The following is a 15,808-nucleotide window of genomic DNA, read 5'->3' on the forward strand; positions in this document are numbered from 1 at the left end:
CATACAAACACCATGCATATAGCTCCCTGTGAATTTAGTACAGAGCAACAGCACTGTGAGGCACTAATGCTAACCACTGTGAAACGTACTGCCGATGCTCTGTTTTGTACATTGCAATTCTGCTGACTGCCTAAGTGGAAGTCTGCCTAAAGAAAGAAAGACCAGATTCCTGTGAAGTATTTCTCGGAGGTGACAGTGAACAGAAACATAACCTTCAAGGGCTGGAACCTAAAGTCTGTTGATTGCAGGGGCATGGTAAGAGCTCTTGTCTGAGCTTCCAGTAACACATACTGTATAATTGTCATTAATGGAGAATGTCCTCCTGGGAACAGGCAGAAGTTGCTAACATCAAAAAATTGTTTCACCCGCAAGTGAACTCCTGGAGACACACACTGCTGTTTAATATGCCAAGTAGAAATATCCCCCAGTAGAGTTTCAGTTTAGAGGCTTGAAAAACTGCATTTCACTGATAATATAAGTTCGAATCTCATTTAATCCAGTGTTTATGTTTAAATTATTACATGCAGTACACATCTGAAATCAATTGAAATTTAAGGAATAAGTCGCTGTATAAAATAAAATGCTGTAAAATTGTATTTTTATCCAGTAATTGCAATAGTTTATTAGTGTCTAGAAACATTATGCTCTGAAATGCAATCATAATGTTGGGCTTAAATGAAAAGAAGTATTATCAGAAAGATATTTCAAATGTAGATATCAGTCAAAGAGGCTTAGTTGAACCAAACAATTCAGGCTAACCTAGTCCCTTCTGCATGCATGATTTAAGCTGTTTTGTTTCAGTTTATATTTAAGAGACAAGGTCACCCAAATTCTGGCTTGTAATTAAGCATGTTTATATCATGACTGTGAAAGTCTGACCTGTTGTTTGTGTTGTTGACCTGTTGCCTTGGGGCAACACAGTTGTAACAAAGCCTTGAAGAATCCAAGCTGAAGTTTGTGGGTTAAAGTGCTTACTTCAAATGATTCCATTATATTTTTGAACAGGTAACTATACCTATTTACTAATTGCTAGTTTCAAGTACAGGTTCCCTTTGCTAAATTGCGTAATTCTAAAAAAATGTTAAGATATTCTCTGATATGCATTACAAAACTACAGGGTTTTCATCGTTTTCAGATGTTTTTCAAAGAGGGGTCAAACCAAAAGTTGCATTGTGTTATTAGAAACTTTCCGAGTGCAACTGCGAGCATTTCTAGTCTGGACAAGTGTGCAAGTCTTGCACTGTAATTAAAAACATTAAAATTATTTATCAGAAAAGCTTAACTTAACTTAACTGGTTCCATTCTTCACCCCTCTGCTTTTCTTAGTACCACCATCCATGGTCTCCTCTATATATTGTAATTGTGTTTTATCTTGTGTATACTTTTTATTTATTGATGTTGTCATCCTGTAAAGCGCTTTGAGAAGCCACCTTGAAAGACGCTATATAAAATGAAGTTTTTTATTTTTTATTATTATTATTATTATTATTATTATTATTAAAACTAATTTTAAATGTGGGTCAATAAACATTTTCTGTGTACATTTACATATTTTTCTTATATATCCACACATTCTCTAACTTCTTTATCCAATAAAGGGGAAACTGGAGACGTCTCAAGATGAAGAATTGAGCAAAGCCTCAAGACAGGAATGTTATATACAGTATCTTAATACATAAGAGTAACATACATTACAGAAAACAATTTGAAGTTTTAAATACTCCATATATGGTGAAGACTGAAAATGTTTAGCATTTTTTGGCATTTAAGTTATAAAAGGGTTTGATTTCTATGATTACAGCATCCTCTTTATGTTTTTTTTAGTCTTTTTTTTATGTTAACCAATTTAGTTGGTCTTGACTTGCATAGCATTAAACGACATCAGTTGCTTAAGGGAATGGACCCTTTCATTTTTAGTCAATATTGATTTCTGAAAGTGTATGTGTTTAATTAATAAAAATAAATATAGAAAACACAAAATAATGTTTTCAAAGCAACTAGCAAAGAAGTAGAAAAGAACATAGAGAAATTTCTGATTTCTTTATTAAACCATTTCAGTCCAATTAAGCAAATAATTATAAAGACAAGCTGACAAATCTAAATCCAGAAAATCAGAGGGTTTACTTTTGGTTTTTGGTAATGACAACAATAACAGGATTGTGAAGGAAAATGAGAAAATGTTGCAATGAAATTAAATTTTTTCCTACATGGTTCATCTGCAATAGTCACTGACCTATTGAGAAAGACATGAAAAAGGCTATCACCTAAATAACTGTAAAAGGGACCTTTTACTAATATGAAGTTGCAAGCAAAGAAAATGTCCTTTTCTTATCACTGTAAAGAACACAAGTTAAGTCATGAAATGCAAGTTAATTGGCAGATAATGATCAATACAATTCACTGAGTAAATTCCTCTTGTTAGAAGACTAAAGCAAAGACACATACGTGTACATCTGGACTTTTTTATTATAAGGAACTACTGTTGATTCAAATATCAGTTAAAAGCAATCACGATAATCCCTAAGCACACAGAGCTCTCATTTTATTTGTATGCTTTAAAGTGTATGTCATTTTGAATCACCCTGCATTTTATCTCTAACAGGAAAGTGCAATTTGAATCTTTATAACATAGTTTTAGTGGTCACATTAATTCTGATGGAGTATTAGTAGAACACAGGAAATGACTTACACTTCTTTTAAGTTTGCAGACTATTATAATTTGTCTTCTTCACGTGTAATGATATCTAGATTAATGTACTTGATAAAAAGTCTTCAGCCATAGCTGTCAGTCGTAGTTCTTGTCAAAGCATCTATTTTCATTTCAACAATGAAAGTATTATATTTCTTTGGAAGCCAAGGAAAACCATGTTATAACAGTGTGGGAATGGTTTCTGGCAGTCTTACAAAAATCAGCTTTCTCTAGACTTGGTTTAAAATTTTAATAGTTATTACAAGAAAAAACAGGTAACCTAACACTGTTAAATTTTAATGTGACATTGTTTGGTCTATAGATAAATAATGTCAGATGAAAACTGCTTAATCTATTTTCATATATCTTCAGCATCTATAGGGTAACATAATTGCTGGCATCTTTAATCCCATTTTTGAACAGCTTTCCAGTTGTTAATGCACAATTTTTGTTAATGTAATGCTCAATATGGACTTTTAATTGAAGGCAAGACAATTACAGAATCACCAAGAAAAACATCAGTTGATCCCTTGGCAATTTCTACTGTGAACAGTTTCCTTCTAGATGCTTTGAAATATCTTGTTAAAGAAGAATTATGTTGGAGCTGTAATGACTTGTTTCCTAGCCTAGAGCCTACATGTTTAGATATGTGTTTTGAATACAATATCTGAACAGTCTTGAAACAGTTGTTCACTGCACATAAATTGTGATATAATACTTTGACTCACTGGAAATATCCATCAGATCTAAACCATCAATATTTTGGTCACAAAAAGGGTCACAAAATCTCAAATAGACAGTCGTAATATCCATAATTAAAACCAATCAGGTACAGTATATGCATCCTCGTAATTATCATAGGTCTACAAGTCATCATTCAATTACAACTTTACTGTATGTATTGCAATTTCAAATAGAAATTGCTGGTTGTGTTTTAATAAAAGGACATTTGAGAGAATAATGATAAATCTTTATTCTGAATATACTGTATTTGCACAAGAATCAACACAACATTTCTAGGATTATAAACACTTTTTTTTCTGTTTAATAACATTATTGTACAAATTTATACAAAATTGATTCAGGCTTGTCAAGTTCCACAAAAGTGTAATGTATTAAAGCACAATCAAGGGAAGTTAAAAGAGTGGCCTGTGTGTTACCTGCGCTTTGCAGTTACGGGGCCCTCTGATTAAACACACATCAAGCAATCTCAAGAAAACAGTCCAGAAAAAGCATGATCCAGACAATCTGCACAAATAGCATTGACAGCATCAAATACACTTCCAATCACATTGCGATATCTGATCCTAAAGTGACAGCTTCTGTTTTTAGCAAGTATTGTAACAAAAACAGCCTCCAATACTCCAATAAAGTTTCATTATCCCCATTCCTATTTGACGGTGCTTATAGTGCACATGACTCTCTTCCAAGCATAGAATTATACATATTAAATTCAAGCTAATTGCAGCATTACCTTCAGCTGTTTCCTCTTTTGGGGAAACAGCTTCACTGCACAGACAATTGTGCTTCTAAAGATGTTGAGACTTGCACAGCTAAAAATCAGAGGCTGTCACTTTCAGGAAAATGGCAGTAGTGCTGTTCGATAATTAAAAACAAAGGCTTCAATATAATATTCACCATATTATACTTTTGCAAGTTGAATACCTAAATAGGAGTATAAATATTATATTCTCATTGTTTGTCACTGATATTAAGCCATGCAGCAAGGAAGCAATGTCACCAAAGTATGCCTGTATGGTGGTCTCATGACCCCTTCTACACTTCCACTTTTATTAGGTTTCTTTGAACAGGTAGTTGAAAATCATATGGCACATCATCTTGAGACTTTATATAATATACAATGGTAAAACTTGGAAATGATCCTGGGTGTTTTTAATATTTTGCAAATGTATGATTTTTCGCCAGTTTGACATTATCTTACAACAAGGGTTCAGGACCTTTTGAGTAAAACAAAATGACAAGAGTCCTGCTTTATGTGTCTTAAGGCTGGAAAATTTAAAGAAAAAGCAGAGATACAGATCTCTGAAATAAAGCCAAGAAAAAAAGCTTTTCCATTGTTGGCCACCCACAGAATTGTACATTAATCTTGACTGTTGCCTGAATTACAGCAGCATTTGTAGGCTTTGGAGAGAATATAGTAGAATTAATCAGCACATTACCAGGATACAGTCATGGGAGAAGAGATTCCACTCTAAGCAAATATGACAATTGATCATTTTCGTTCCGAATTTGGCAAATAATAACAACAACACAATTTAGCTAAAAAACATTAATATTTTGCTACACAATTTCAATCAACAAAAAATAATGTAATGCTTTTTAAGCTCACACCACTGAAGAAACCCGTAGAAAGAAATGAAACCATGAACGACAAGTGTGTCATAAACTAAACAAAAAAGAAGAAAAAGAGTGTCTGCGTTTTGTTGGTGCCAGACACTGTAGATGTTAAAATGAATTGTCTGTACTGTAACTCTGCCTAGTAAAATGTTTAAACTTTAAAAAGTTACCATTGTGGAAATAACTAGCTGGTGTAATGCAATTGTATTCATTAACCACATAGCATTTATCATAAACCAGTGAAAGGTCTTATAACTGCTTTGAATTAATTCTGGTCCATGGCATTTAAAAAAAATAAGAGCTAATTTTCAAAACGAGTTAAAGAAAAAATAACAAAATAACAAATCGTACCAAATGAATATATTTTTGAAGCCAGGAGAACAGCCAATAGTGAAGAATAAAGCAGACAGAGAAACACTGCAGCTTGTAATCACAAAGCATGGGACAAAACTGACAGAACGATAATAATTATGTTACAGCTGATTTTGTAAGTTGTATATGTTGTTTTAAATGATGTGGCTGCTTCCACTGGTTTGTTCAATCAGATACTAGTGTTTGTTTTCAGATTAATTTGATTTAACATCCTGTTAATAGAAGATTTTATATTATAGCTTCTGGCTGATTATTTTTGTTTGGCTTTTAAGGGAAATAGAGCTTCTTTATGAAACCTTGTGTATAAACACAGAAAAAAAAAAGTTAAATATTCAAATGTTAAAAGCAGGTACAATCTGATTGTGTAAAATATTTTCTTTGACCTACTGTGATACACTACAAATGTTCTTTATGCCCTAGAGTAAAGTCAATACAAACAAGCAGAGTCAATGTAAGATTGACTTATACTTAATCCAAATAATGATGTTTCACTAATGGGATCTGTTTGCCAGGCTTTACACAACATTGTTTTTCTTCACTGCAGATAACAGTATATGGGTACTTGCACAAAAGATGGTGAGACCTTAATAAGATGTACTGCACTTTTCCATCCCCTCCAAAAAAATAAACATTTCCACTGCAGCTGTCCTTTGTAAGAACATTTACAATCCAAAACTACTTAAATAAAATTAAACCAAAAAGAAAAATCATGCAAAGTACTATTTCTAGCAAAAACAACAAAAAATGTGCCACATAAAGATTCTTTTCATTCACAAGCTTTAAGCATTATAAAGAGGCTTGGCTAGCTCTCAATATTTAGGTTGCATTGCAAAATTAAAATTAAAATTGTAATTAAATTAAAATGTACCAACAAACTGAATAAATAATGTATTCCCTTTGGCATGATTGAGCAAGACAGGATTATCTTGTCCTTTTAAGGTAGTCACTAACAGTTTATTTTATCTTCTAATTAAGTGACTATGACCAACGCAAAAGACAGAGGTTGGTGGAGTAAACACTTCTAATATTTTTACATTTTAAAAGTGTTAAATGTTTACAATAGCCATTATATTAAACAAAATGTATACTGAAAATATTACAAAATCAAAGATCTTGTATTTCTTTAAAACAGAAATTCATATTCAATTACTTTGTAAAAGTGAGAGTAAGCCAACAAAGGTATGAATATAATGCAACTCATTTCTTAAACTGAAAAAATGGTACATGTATTTTTTAAAGAGAATTTTAATGTTTCTGGCCTAATTGCTTATATTACATTTAGATAAGCCATTAGCACCCAAAATGTATATGAACAACACAACCAAGAAAATGTGGCTTCACTCTCAATATTTCTTTTAACATAACTTTACATACATTACTTTTACATTTTTTTTCTGTTCTTACTTTTGAAGCAAGAACTTGTCTGGCATGGTTTTATCCACATACTGTAACAGCTGGACAGTGAGTGGCTAGCCAGTCTACACTCTGAAAATTATACAACCAAGCCAACAAAAATACTGCAAAACAATATCTAGGGGCAGGACTTTGACGTGTTTATGAATTTCATTTGTCTGGCAGTACAATTGTTTGACAAAGAAGCTCACCAAGAAATCACTACATAAAGAAAGTAACCTTTTCCCTTCACCATTCTGATTAAGAAGCAGACGGTCCACACTTCCGCCATTGTGGAAACATTTGGCTTCAGATGGTTTGTTCTTCTTAATGGATTTCAACAAGCTTTCCCAGGCTCAGTTAGGCCAGGCATGTCATAATGTGTCTTTCACTTCCTGGGTCAATTTATTTTTGTTTCCCCCTGTTGCCTTAGAATCTCAGAAACAAAATTTGGCAGGATCTTGAAATGTATGCGTTATGGGGCTCAGTCCTTGTTTCTGAGGTCATAAAGGGTAATGTCTTGATCCAGTTAAAAGCCAAAGTAGCACAAGCTGAATTCCTATCATTGGCCACAGTGATGGACTCAAACCAGAGACCCCACCGCAGTCAGTATAATCCTCCTGTCACGAAGATAGAAGAATAGGTAAGTTAGTAACACATACATGCACATAGGTGAACTATCCCCATCATTTCCTCCTATTTGTAAAATGGATTTCAGTTAAAGTCATTGATGCTGCATTGATTGTAAATAGTTATTACGAAATCAATAGATACCCTAGGGTTAAAGCCTGTTATATGAAGACACTGTTCCAAAATGCCTATTTAGGAAATGTACTGTCTACCTGTATTATATTATATAATACATGGTGTCATAAACCAGCAAACACGTTTGCTGTTTCTCGTGTTCATCCCAAAGCTTACAGGTTCTAAAAGGAACAGGATTCTATAAACTAACTACTGATCATAATGGAAAGAAAAGCATTTTTATCTCATCTTAAAATATTTTCCTGATAGTCTGTTAAAGCACCAAATACATGTAAGGTTTGGGTGTTATTATTTGGTTTACTCTAAACGTGATAGATGACAAATCAGCTGTTCAATGTGCTTTATCATACACATTGATCTCTAACTGCACCAAGTCCATGGGCTTACAAAAACAGTGCCTCTAGTGTTGTCAATGCAGAAATACAGAGAAAATCAAAACAGCACTAAGGCAAAAGCTTAAAACGAAACTGGCAATATCTAAATGACCCAAGTCACCGAACAACAATATCAATACAAAGTATGGGTGTTACCTTTCATGCTCAGCTTGGTTAGATTTGTTAGTGGCTTAAAATGTTGTTGCCTTTGAACAAGCTTAAGACAATTGTTCGACCCCTGAAATGAAAGCTACCTGGAGCCTTAACAAAGATAAAATCTGGATACTTCCGCTACAATTAGCGAATATGCTCATATGTACAAGTAGCTAGATAACCTGCATAAATAAAAAAGAAAAAACAACTGACCCTTTACACCACATGAACACTTGCAGTAAAATGAAGAGAGGAGTTGACGCCATGGTAGAGGCACGACTTGTAGTGCATATAGGCTCATCCTATTAATAACGGCCATAAGTAGCGAGTAGAAAACGAAGAAAACAAAACACAAGAAGACAGACGGGATGAGAAGTCATGCAAAGATTTGGCTGGCAGTTAGCAGAGTTAATGTGACCCGAGAAAGAAAGAAAGAAGACAGAGCATCCCCCTGGGTAGAATCAGAGTGAGCGTCACGAAAAGGAAAACGTTTCCACCGTTACAGAAACGAACCAAAAGACACTAACATGAGTCAAACCGCTCCAGCAGACACATCGAGCAAGCAAGCATCAGGCTTTCACACAGAAAGGCTTTTTTTGGGGGGAATGCATTTTTGTCGCTTTGTTCCAGGATCACTTCCAAATTGGAACAAATTTAAACACCCGTTGTAGCTTAACGACATCGATTTCAAAATTCATGTTCGCATCTGCCCTTCCAAAAAACAAACGCTCCTGAATTTTGGAAAATGTTATTTGCAGACAGTATGCCAAATTTAAATTAACAATTTAGCGTATGTGCAATATGCTATTAACTTTTCTTTAAACTGCACAACTTTTCATAACTTTTACTTGCATGATCTTATGATTGAGTCCTAATGTGTGAAAGCTCAATATATACAAATTTATTTTTAATACAGAAACAATGCAAGAAAAGGCAGCCAGTATTTAAGTTAATAAAAGCACATTAATAAAGTATGGCTCAAAGCATATGTTTTGTGAAAAATACAAAATAGTTTAAATAAGCAAATAAAATGCAGTTGTTTTTAATAATATGGAAGTTCTAAACAATTATTTTGTTGTAATGAATTTAAAAAATAAATTCTGTACTTAACAGGTAAAGGTGTTGACTTTGATATTGAGCAGTGTAACTTACATTTTCATCATTATCAAAACAGACCTCGGGTCCTTTCCTGTATCTTGGATTGTGAACTAAATCACAGGGATCCGGTCCTTTAGCTGTAGTAACTCAGTTAAGAACTCATATTTCATTCAATGGGATGAAAGGAACAGCAATATCTTATGAATAATAATTATGATCAACAATATATAATAATACATTATCATCTAAACATTATCATGTATTTTATACATTCACATATAATATTTGTTAATGTGAATGTATAAGTAATATACTGTATATACAGGAACAAGTAAAGGTTTATTCCATGCTGAAAAGAGAGAAAGGAAACAACGTTTTGGCTGTGGAGTCTTTTTCGGGTCTGAGCCTATTTAAACTACTTGATACTGTACAGTACATACTATTTATATAATATGTATACATATTATTTATGATATATTAGTTATCCTATGGTAATATTAACACATTCTGAGTGATTACTCACTCAATCTCCAAATGAACAAAACAAAGAACATTCCGTTTTTTACATAATATTTTAATTTTAAGAACATGAAAAGGGCTACCAATGAAAGGAAGCCCTCAGCTCATCATGCTCATTTGGGACTATTTCTGTACAGTCCCATAACTGGAACTGTTGCTGGTAACACAGCACCCACCCCCACAGATATTAAACCCCATTTAAAATGCACCCTCATATACATACACACCTGAAAAGAATACAGTTTTGAGCAGCCAATTAAACCAAGCCTGCTTGTCTTCAGGAGCTGGTAAAAACTCATGAACGTCGAGGCAACCTGCAAACTACATAGACAGGTACCTCAAAATGGAAACAAACCCAGAAGCTTACAGCTTCTAAAGCTTAAAGCTAGTACTGCACCGCCCCTGAAATAGCTCTCATTAATCTCCCCTTACTGTAAATCTATTATCTAAAATAAATAAAAATAAAAATCAAATCGCTTTCACTGTTATTTGGTCTAGGTTACATATGCAACCCTTTTGTGACACCCCCCCACAAATTTTAAATGTCATTTTTAAAGGATACAGGGCTGTTCTGCTTGTATTAATGGTTTGGTAGAAGAACATGGACAGGTTTCCTTGGCATCAACAATCAGGAATAATAGGTTTGTGTTCGGTAACTTTTCAGCACGGTATATCCTGCAAAAAACAATAGACAAGACTGACACCCAAGTACGTACTTTAGGACACTCAAATAATAAAAAGGGACATAGTGTTTCCCTCCAGCAATGGAGTCAAGGGAGGAGTGAGTCCTTTTGAAGAGGCTACAATGGGTGAGTCTCCACATGTGTTAAGATTAACTTTTGCCCAAGCCAAAAGAAATTTCTGGTCCTATGCTTGTTCAATTTTCCACTGGCTTGGTTCATATAGAAGTACTATAGTCTGCCTGTCACAAAACAGGGAATTCAGGGCTTACAGTACATGCAAGTTTCTATAGGACTCCTGAACTGGTGCTAATCCCCCGTTCCGCCGCTACGCATATGGGTCTTTTACTGGTCTCCTGCCTCTCCACGGTTCGTCCCTTCCAACATCTGTGACAGATTCCGAGTTGTCACAGAACTTCATGGAGTATTATAGACATTCTTTACTCACGTCCCCAAGTTGGCACAGTTACAACACCTCTAGAGTTTTTCTCCCAAGCAATTGAATGGAAATAACCACAGATGAAAACTCTCCCAATACTCAATAAAATACTGTACATATTTTGCACCTGGAGTTGATTGTTCTTATCATATTATACACACAGCAAAAATCAAAATAAATCAAAAGGCATTTTTTTTTTCTTGTCAATAACAGTAACACCACTGTATATCACTGAATACAAAAAATAATGACTGGCACAAACAACAGCAACCTTATTTCAAAGACATGTTTATGCACGGTGCTGTCCTTACTTTTGAGTGCGGGAATGGATTGGTAGGCTAAATTAGATGCAAGGGTAAAATACAAGGGTAAAATAATGAATACAGTCTGTTTTGAGGAATTATTTCTGATGTCAGTTTTCACAGGAAATCCAATTTCATATATAAATGAATACATTATGCAACCTTGACCTCTAGATCTCCCTCTAGGTCTCAACATTTGTAATTTGACAAAGTAAGACAATATAACAGAGTAACAAGAAATTATATAAAGCAAAACTAATCACTTAATCACTAAATCACTTAGGGATTACAACCTCAGACCAAGGAAATCTCTAATAGCAGATGAGAAATGATGAGAAATAAATTAGAGCAATTTGTATTTGCTCTGAATCTAGTTTTACTAAATGTATTGCTGACTGCTGCAATCTCATTTTGCAAGTTGATTTTAAACATGGAAGACAATCAAACATGAATAATAACTAAAAGAGTGAGTGAAAAACACTGAAGGAAGGAGAAACCTAAATTCTTTGATGGTTTGCATTCACATTCATTACCTGGTTACTTTCCTATAGCTCTACGTCAAAGGTCCAAAAGTAAAAAACAAATGGCAAGTATTTTGTTTCTACCTTCACTATTAATCAGTAATACGTACTGTATGTCTGCAAGGACATTTCAGAAACAAGAAAGTTCTACAGAATAGTACCATGATATAATATTTTTAATGTATATTTTACAGTAAATAACATGTCCTGCTCTGCCTTTTCTCTGATTTCAGTGAGCATTATTCCAAACACTTTACCCAGGCTCTCACTAAATGGAGTTTTTAATCAGATATTCAAGGAAAGGTCAGATCCTAACCTCACCCACTTCTGCTTTTCTGTGTACTGTATATACTGTATACAGTATCACCTCCTGAACTCACCCTTTTCACCAACCCATTTACACCTGGCTCATGCATATCAAAAAGGGGGTTTGGTCAGCCTCACCATTACAGTTTGGTTGCTGCTTTTCCAGCCAGGCGAATTACACCACATAAAACTTTAAATATTTTTGTCTCTATGGAGTATTGATAAGGATCTCGAAGAACTGCTGAAATATATATCTAAGAATATTGTATATTCTGATATATATTTATACAACTCTGACAGACATACCTAGTGAATACAATGAATTAGACCCTGAGACAACACTTCAAAGAACATTTGTCATTTGTTTATGTCATGCCCTCTGCAGCCAGAGGGCGCTGCTACTCTGTCCTGTCCCTAGTTTCCTGTGCTTTGCTGTGCTTCTATTGTCTCTCTCTCTGGGGCTATATATTTCCGGGTCACTGATTCTCCTTTGCTCAGCATTGACGTTCTGATGTCCTGAGACCCACCTAGCATCCAGGTCAAAACCACGTCCGCTGCATGAGGGCATTGGTTTCTATATGACTCCTGAACTTCTGAGCCCGGGCTAAACCCCTGTTCCTCCACTAAGCATATGGGTCTTTTACTGCTCTCCTGCCTCTCCACGGTTTGTCCCTTCCGACATTTGTGACAGAATGCTGAGCCTCCTACTGACCGTCATGAGAGGCGCTTTTTTTTTCTCTCTCAGCTCTCCTATTCATATCGCAGGATGCTTTTTCTGACTCCTGTGCCTGTGAGCGGGTTGGGGCCTGGCTTTCCTCGGGTTGTCTTTCCGGCATCCGTGATTGAATGTTGAGCTGGCCCTCCTATCCTCATTGCTGGATATCACTCCGGTCATCTGTGAGCGGGCCATGTGCCTGGCTTTCCTCGGGTTGTCCACTCTGATATCAGCAATAGGGTGGTGAGCCTTTTTTCCCCTCCCTTTCTTATTGCTGGATATCACCTTCCTGACATCCGTGCCTGTGAGCTGGCTGCGGCCTGGCTTTCCTCGGGTTGTCTTCTGCCGATATCAGTGTTAGTTTGGTGAGCCTTTTTTGCCCTTCCTCCATTCTTATTGCTGGATATCACTCCGGACATCTGTGCCTGTGAGCGGGCTGCAGCCTGGCTTTGATAGAATGTGAACGTGCCTGTTGCCCAGTCTGCTGTATTTTTTCCGGGTTTTTGTTTTTATTTTTGTTTTTTGCTTGGTGTTTTGATTTTTTCACTTCCTGGTTTCCCCTTCTCTATGGTCCCCCTGTCCTGTGTGTCTTGGAACATTTGGTTCCTATCTGTTTTTTGTGATTCATTTCCCTGGTCTCCCAGGTTTATCTTTGTTGTGGTTTGTGCGTTTTATACTTGTCTTTTTTCTGTTTTAAGTCTCCAGAGCTCTGCCTGACCCCCCCTTCCTCTACAGAATAAAGGTTTATACCCTGGAGGAGGAGGCAGCTCTCAGTCATGGACTACCGGAGGTTTCCTTGCAGTTAAATGAGGTTTTTCCTCCCCCCAGTGCTGTGCAGCTCACTTATTTGTATGGACGTCAGGAGGGAGTACTGTCACGCCCTCTGTAGCCAGATGGCGCTCCTACTCTGTTCTGTCCCTAGTTTCCTGTGATTTGCTGTCCTTCCGGTGTCCAGTGTCTCTCTCTACACATTTCCGGGTCACTGATTCTCCTTCGCTCAGCATTGACGTTCAGATGTCCTGAGACCTGCCTAGCATCCTGGTCACCCCACGTCCGCTGCCTGAGGACATTGGTTTCTATTCGACTCCTGAATTGCTGAGCCCGGGCTAATCGCCCATTCCGCCGCTACGCATATGGGTCTTTTTCTGCTCTCCTGCCTCTTCATAGTTCATCCCTTCTGACATCCGTGACAGTTTACCAAATTATGATATACAGTTAGTGATTTAAGACACAGCAATTAAAAATATCTGTTTTTATTCTTACCTGGAACAGTTTTCACAGTCTAGCACCCCACTGAAAGATTTGTTATTATTGTCAAAGTAATACTGAGTCTGTTCAGTGATACAGCTCTCCTTTGAAAGAGCTGCAGTTTGCTCCTCTTCTGTGTCCGCTGTAAATACATTGAAAATTATCAATAAGGAATATATTGGAATATATATATATAATATTTTGAGATACACTGTATTTTCTTGTCTGATAAGATATCCAAAAGGACATTTCAAGAAAAGAAATCGGCATTGGTTTTTGGAAAACTGTTTAAGAAATTGAAATGTATCAATTAACTAGTGAACATATCAAAATAGCAATTGCTAAATGTCTTCACATTGGAAGGCTTCATAAACCTAGGCTGCTGAATGACAGACACTAACAAGACTTCATGGAGTTGATAACAAAAGACAGACCATTGAAACTTATTGTAGTGTTTTAAAATTCATATCTCATGAATTCAGTCCACTCACCAGCTTCCAGGAAATTTGGAAAAGTAAAGCTAACAAATAGCTGCTGTACTATCGACCTATAAAACAAAGACAGGCAGTCATTTCTACAGTTATATCAGGTTAGAAGGGAAATCAACAACTTAAGAAAATAAAAGCAATTCAACTCAGGAATAATATGAAAGACAATAAGACAACACTGCCCTCCTGAAGTGAGAGTTCTTCGTGAAACTTTAGACTTTGTAATTTAGACTCTCAATTCAAGGGACAAAAATGCAGATATTCTTGAATCTTGACCAGGTTCCTTGCTATAAGATGTGTTTTATATTAATATGCAGCATAATGATATGTGGAAGGTTGTTATGATTGAATGTCCTTGCCATACATAGTAATTTAAAACATTTCAATATCATGTTAAAGCTATATATTATGTTGTACATAATGACCTCCAGCTGATGTCAGTCTTGCTTCGGTAGTAACTGTAGCTTCCTAGTGCTCCCTGTGCTTTATTTTGAAGAAAACATTTATTCTGAAGTGCTTCAAATAGAAAAGGTATTATACATTAGAAAATGAAAACTGCTTAGATGGAAAAAAAACTATAATGAGTTCTTTTAGAGTTGACAAAAGAAATTAATAGTGCAATTTCACTATTAAAATAAAGAGAGTCTGATGTTAAAAATGCATACATAAAAAGAAATCTATTACATCACTTACCAAGCTGCTGCCGAAGCCCACCAGCCTATATTTAATATATCAGCTATTGTTGGCTGAGGACAATAAAGATGACATGTTAAGAAAAACACCTTAATAAAACCATTTGTTCTAAATAGGACTATGTCTTTGTTTCTGTATCCCTCTAGAATATTATCATGTTTCCTTTCCAAAGTAATCTCTACCATGAATATAAAATGAAAGGAAAGGAAAACATTAAATCATAATTCAATGAAAATCGTTTATCCTAAAATATCATCCAATTACTGTGTTGTCAGATTTATTTGTCAGCAATCTAGTAGCCATCAAGCTAAATTTCACAAAAAACAAGATGTTGGGAGAAATCCCAAATTAAAACGAATTTGTGGTGAATTACGAGGCGAGTTGTTTTAGCAATATTTTGCACGCAAGTCTGAAATGCAATGCAATTTCCAGCATCTGCAATTCTGGCTCATGATTCATATGTGGAGTGTAGTCAAGCTGTGATTGATTAACTTACAACAAAAACAGAACGCAAGCCAGCTGCAGCTTTGGGGCCTCTGTCAGGATCACAGACAGACTGGTAGTCATAGGACTTGTTAAAGGCGTACAAAGAAGTGTTCACAAGGTTCGTCATCAAAATGGGATCGATCTCTCCAAAGAACCACCCAATCTACACAGGTTAAATAAGGTACAAATTAGAACATCACTTGTGCTGTA

General features: G+C 35.5%; 1 protein-coding gene across 10 annotated transcripts in view; it reads right to left on the reverse strand.

Moving 5' to 3' along the window:
* Positions 1 to 3,637: 3,637 nt before the first annotated feature.
* The window catches only part of LOC102697890 (voltage-dependent calcium channel subunit alpha-2/delta-1), a 238,143-nt gene continuing 225,972 nt past the window's right edge, over positions 3,638 to 15,808 (reverse strand). For 6 of the 10 annotated variants that reach the window (XM_069192581.1, XM_069192580.1, XM_015352221.2 and 3 more), the window contains 8 exons: positions 15,609 to 15,761; positions 15,113 to 15,165; positions 14,423 to 14,478; positions 13,947 to 14,073; positions 10,283 to 10,395; positions 9,256 to 9,338; positions 8,317 to 8,405; positions 3,638 to 7,431 (listed from right to left, as the gene is read on the reverse strand). In XM_069192581.1, the coding sequence (XP_069048682.1) occupies positions 7,395 to 7,431; positions 8,317 to 8,405; positions 9,256 to 9,338; positions 10,283 to 10,395; positions 13,947 to 14,073; positions 14,423 to 14,478; positions 15,113 to 15,165; positions 15,609 to 15,761 (711 nt within the window). In that variant the 3' untranslated portion in view covers positions 3,638 to 7,394. The remainder of the gene's footprint in view (positions 7,432 to 8,316; positions 8,406 to 9,255; positions 9,339 to 10,282; positions 10,396 to 13,946; positions 14,074 to 14,422; positions 14,479 to 15,112; positions 15,166 to 15,608; positions 15,762 to 15,808) is intronic. The other 4 variants (XM_015352218.2, XM_015352223.2, XM_015352222.2 and 1 more) reach the window with 1 other exon arrangement.

The sequence above is a fragment of the Lepisosteus oculatus genome, chromosome 7 (assembly GCF_040954835.1).
Source record: "Lepisosteus oculatus isolate fLepOcu1 chromosome 7, fLepOcu1.hap2, whole genome shotgun sequence".
NCBI lineage: Eukaryota > Metazoa > Chordata > Actinopteri > Semionotiformes > Lepisosteidae > Lepisosteus > Lepisosteus oculatus.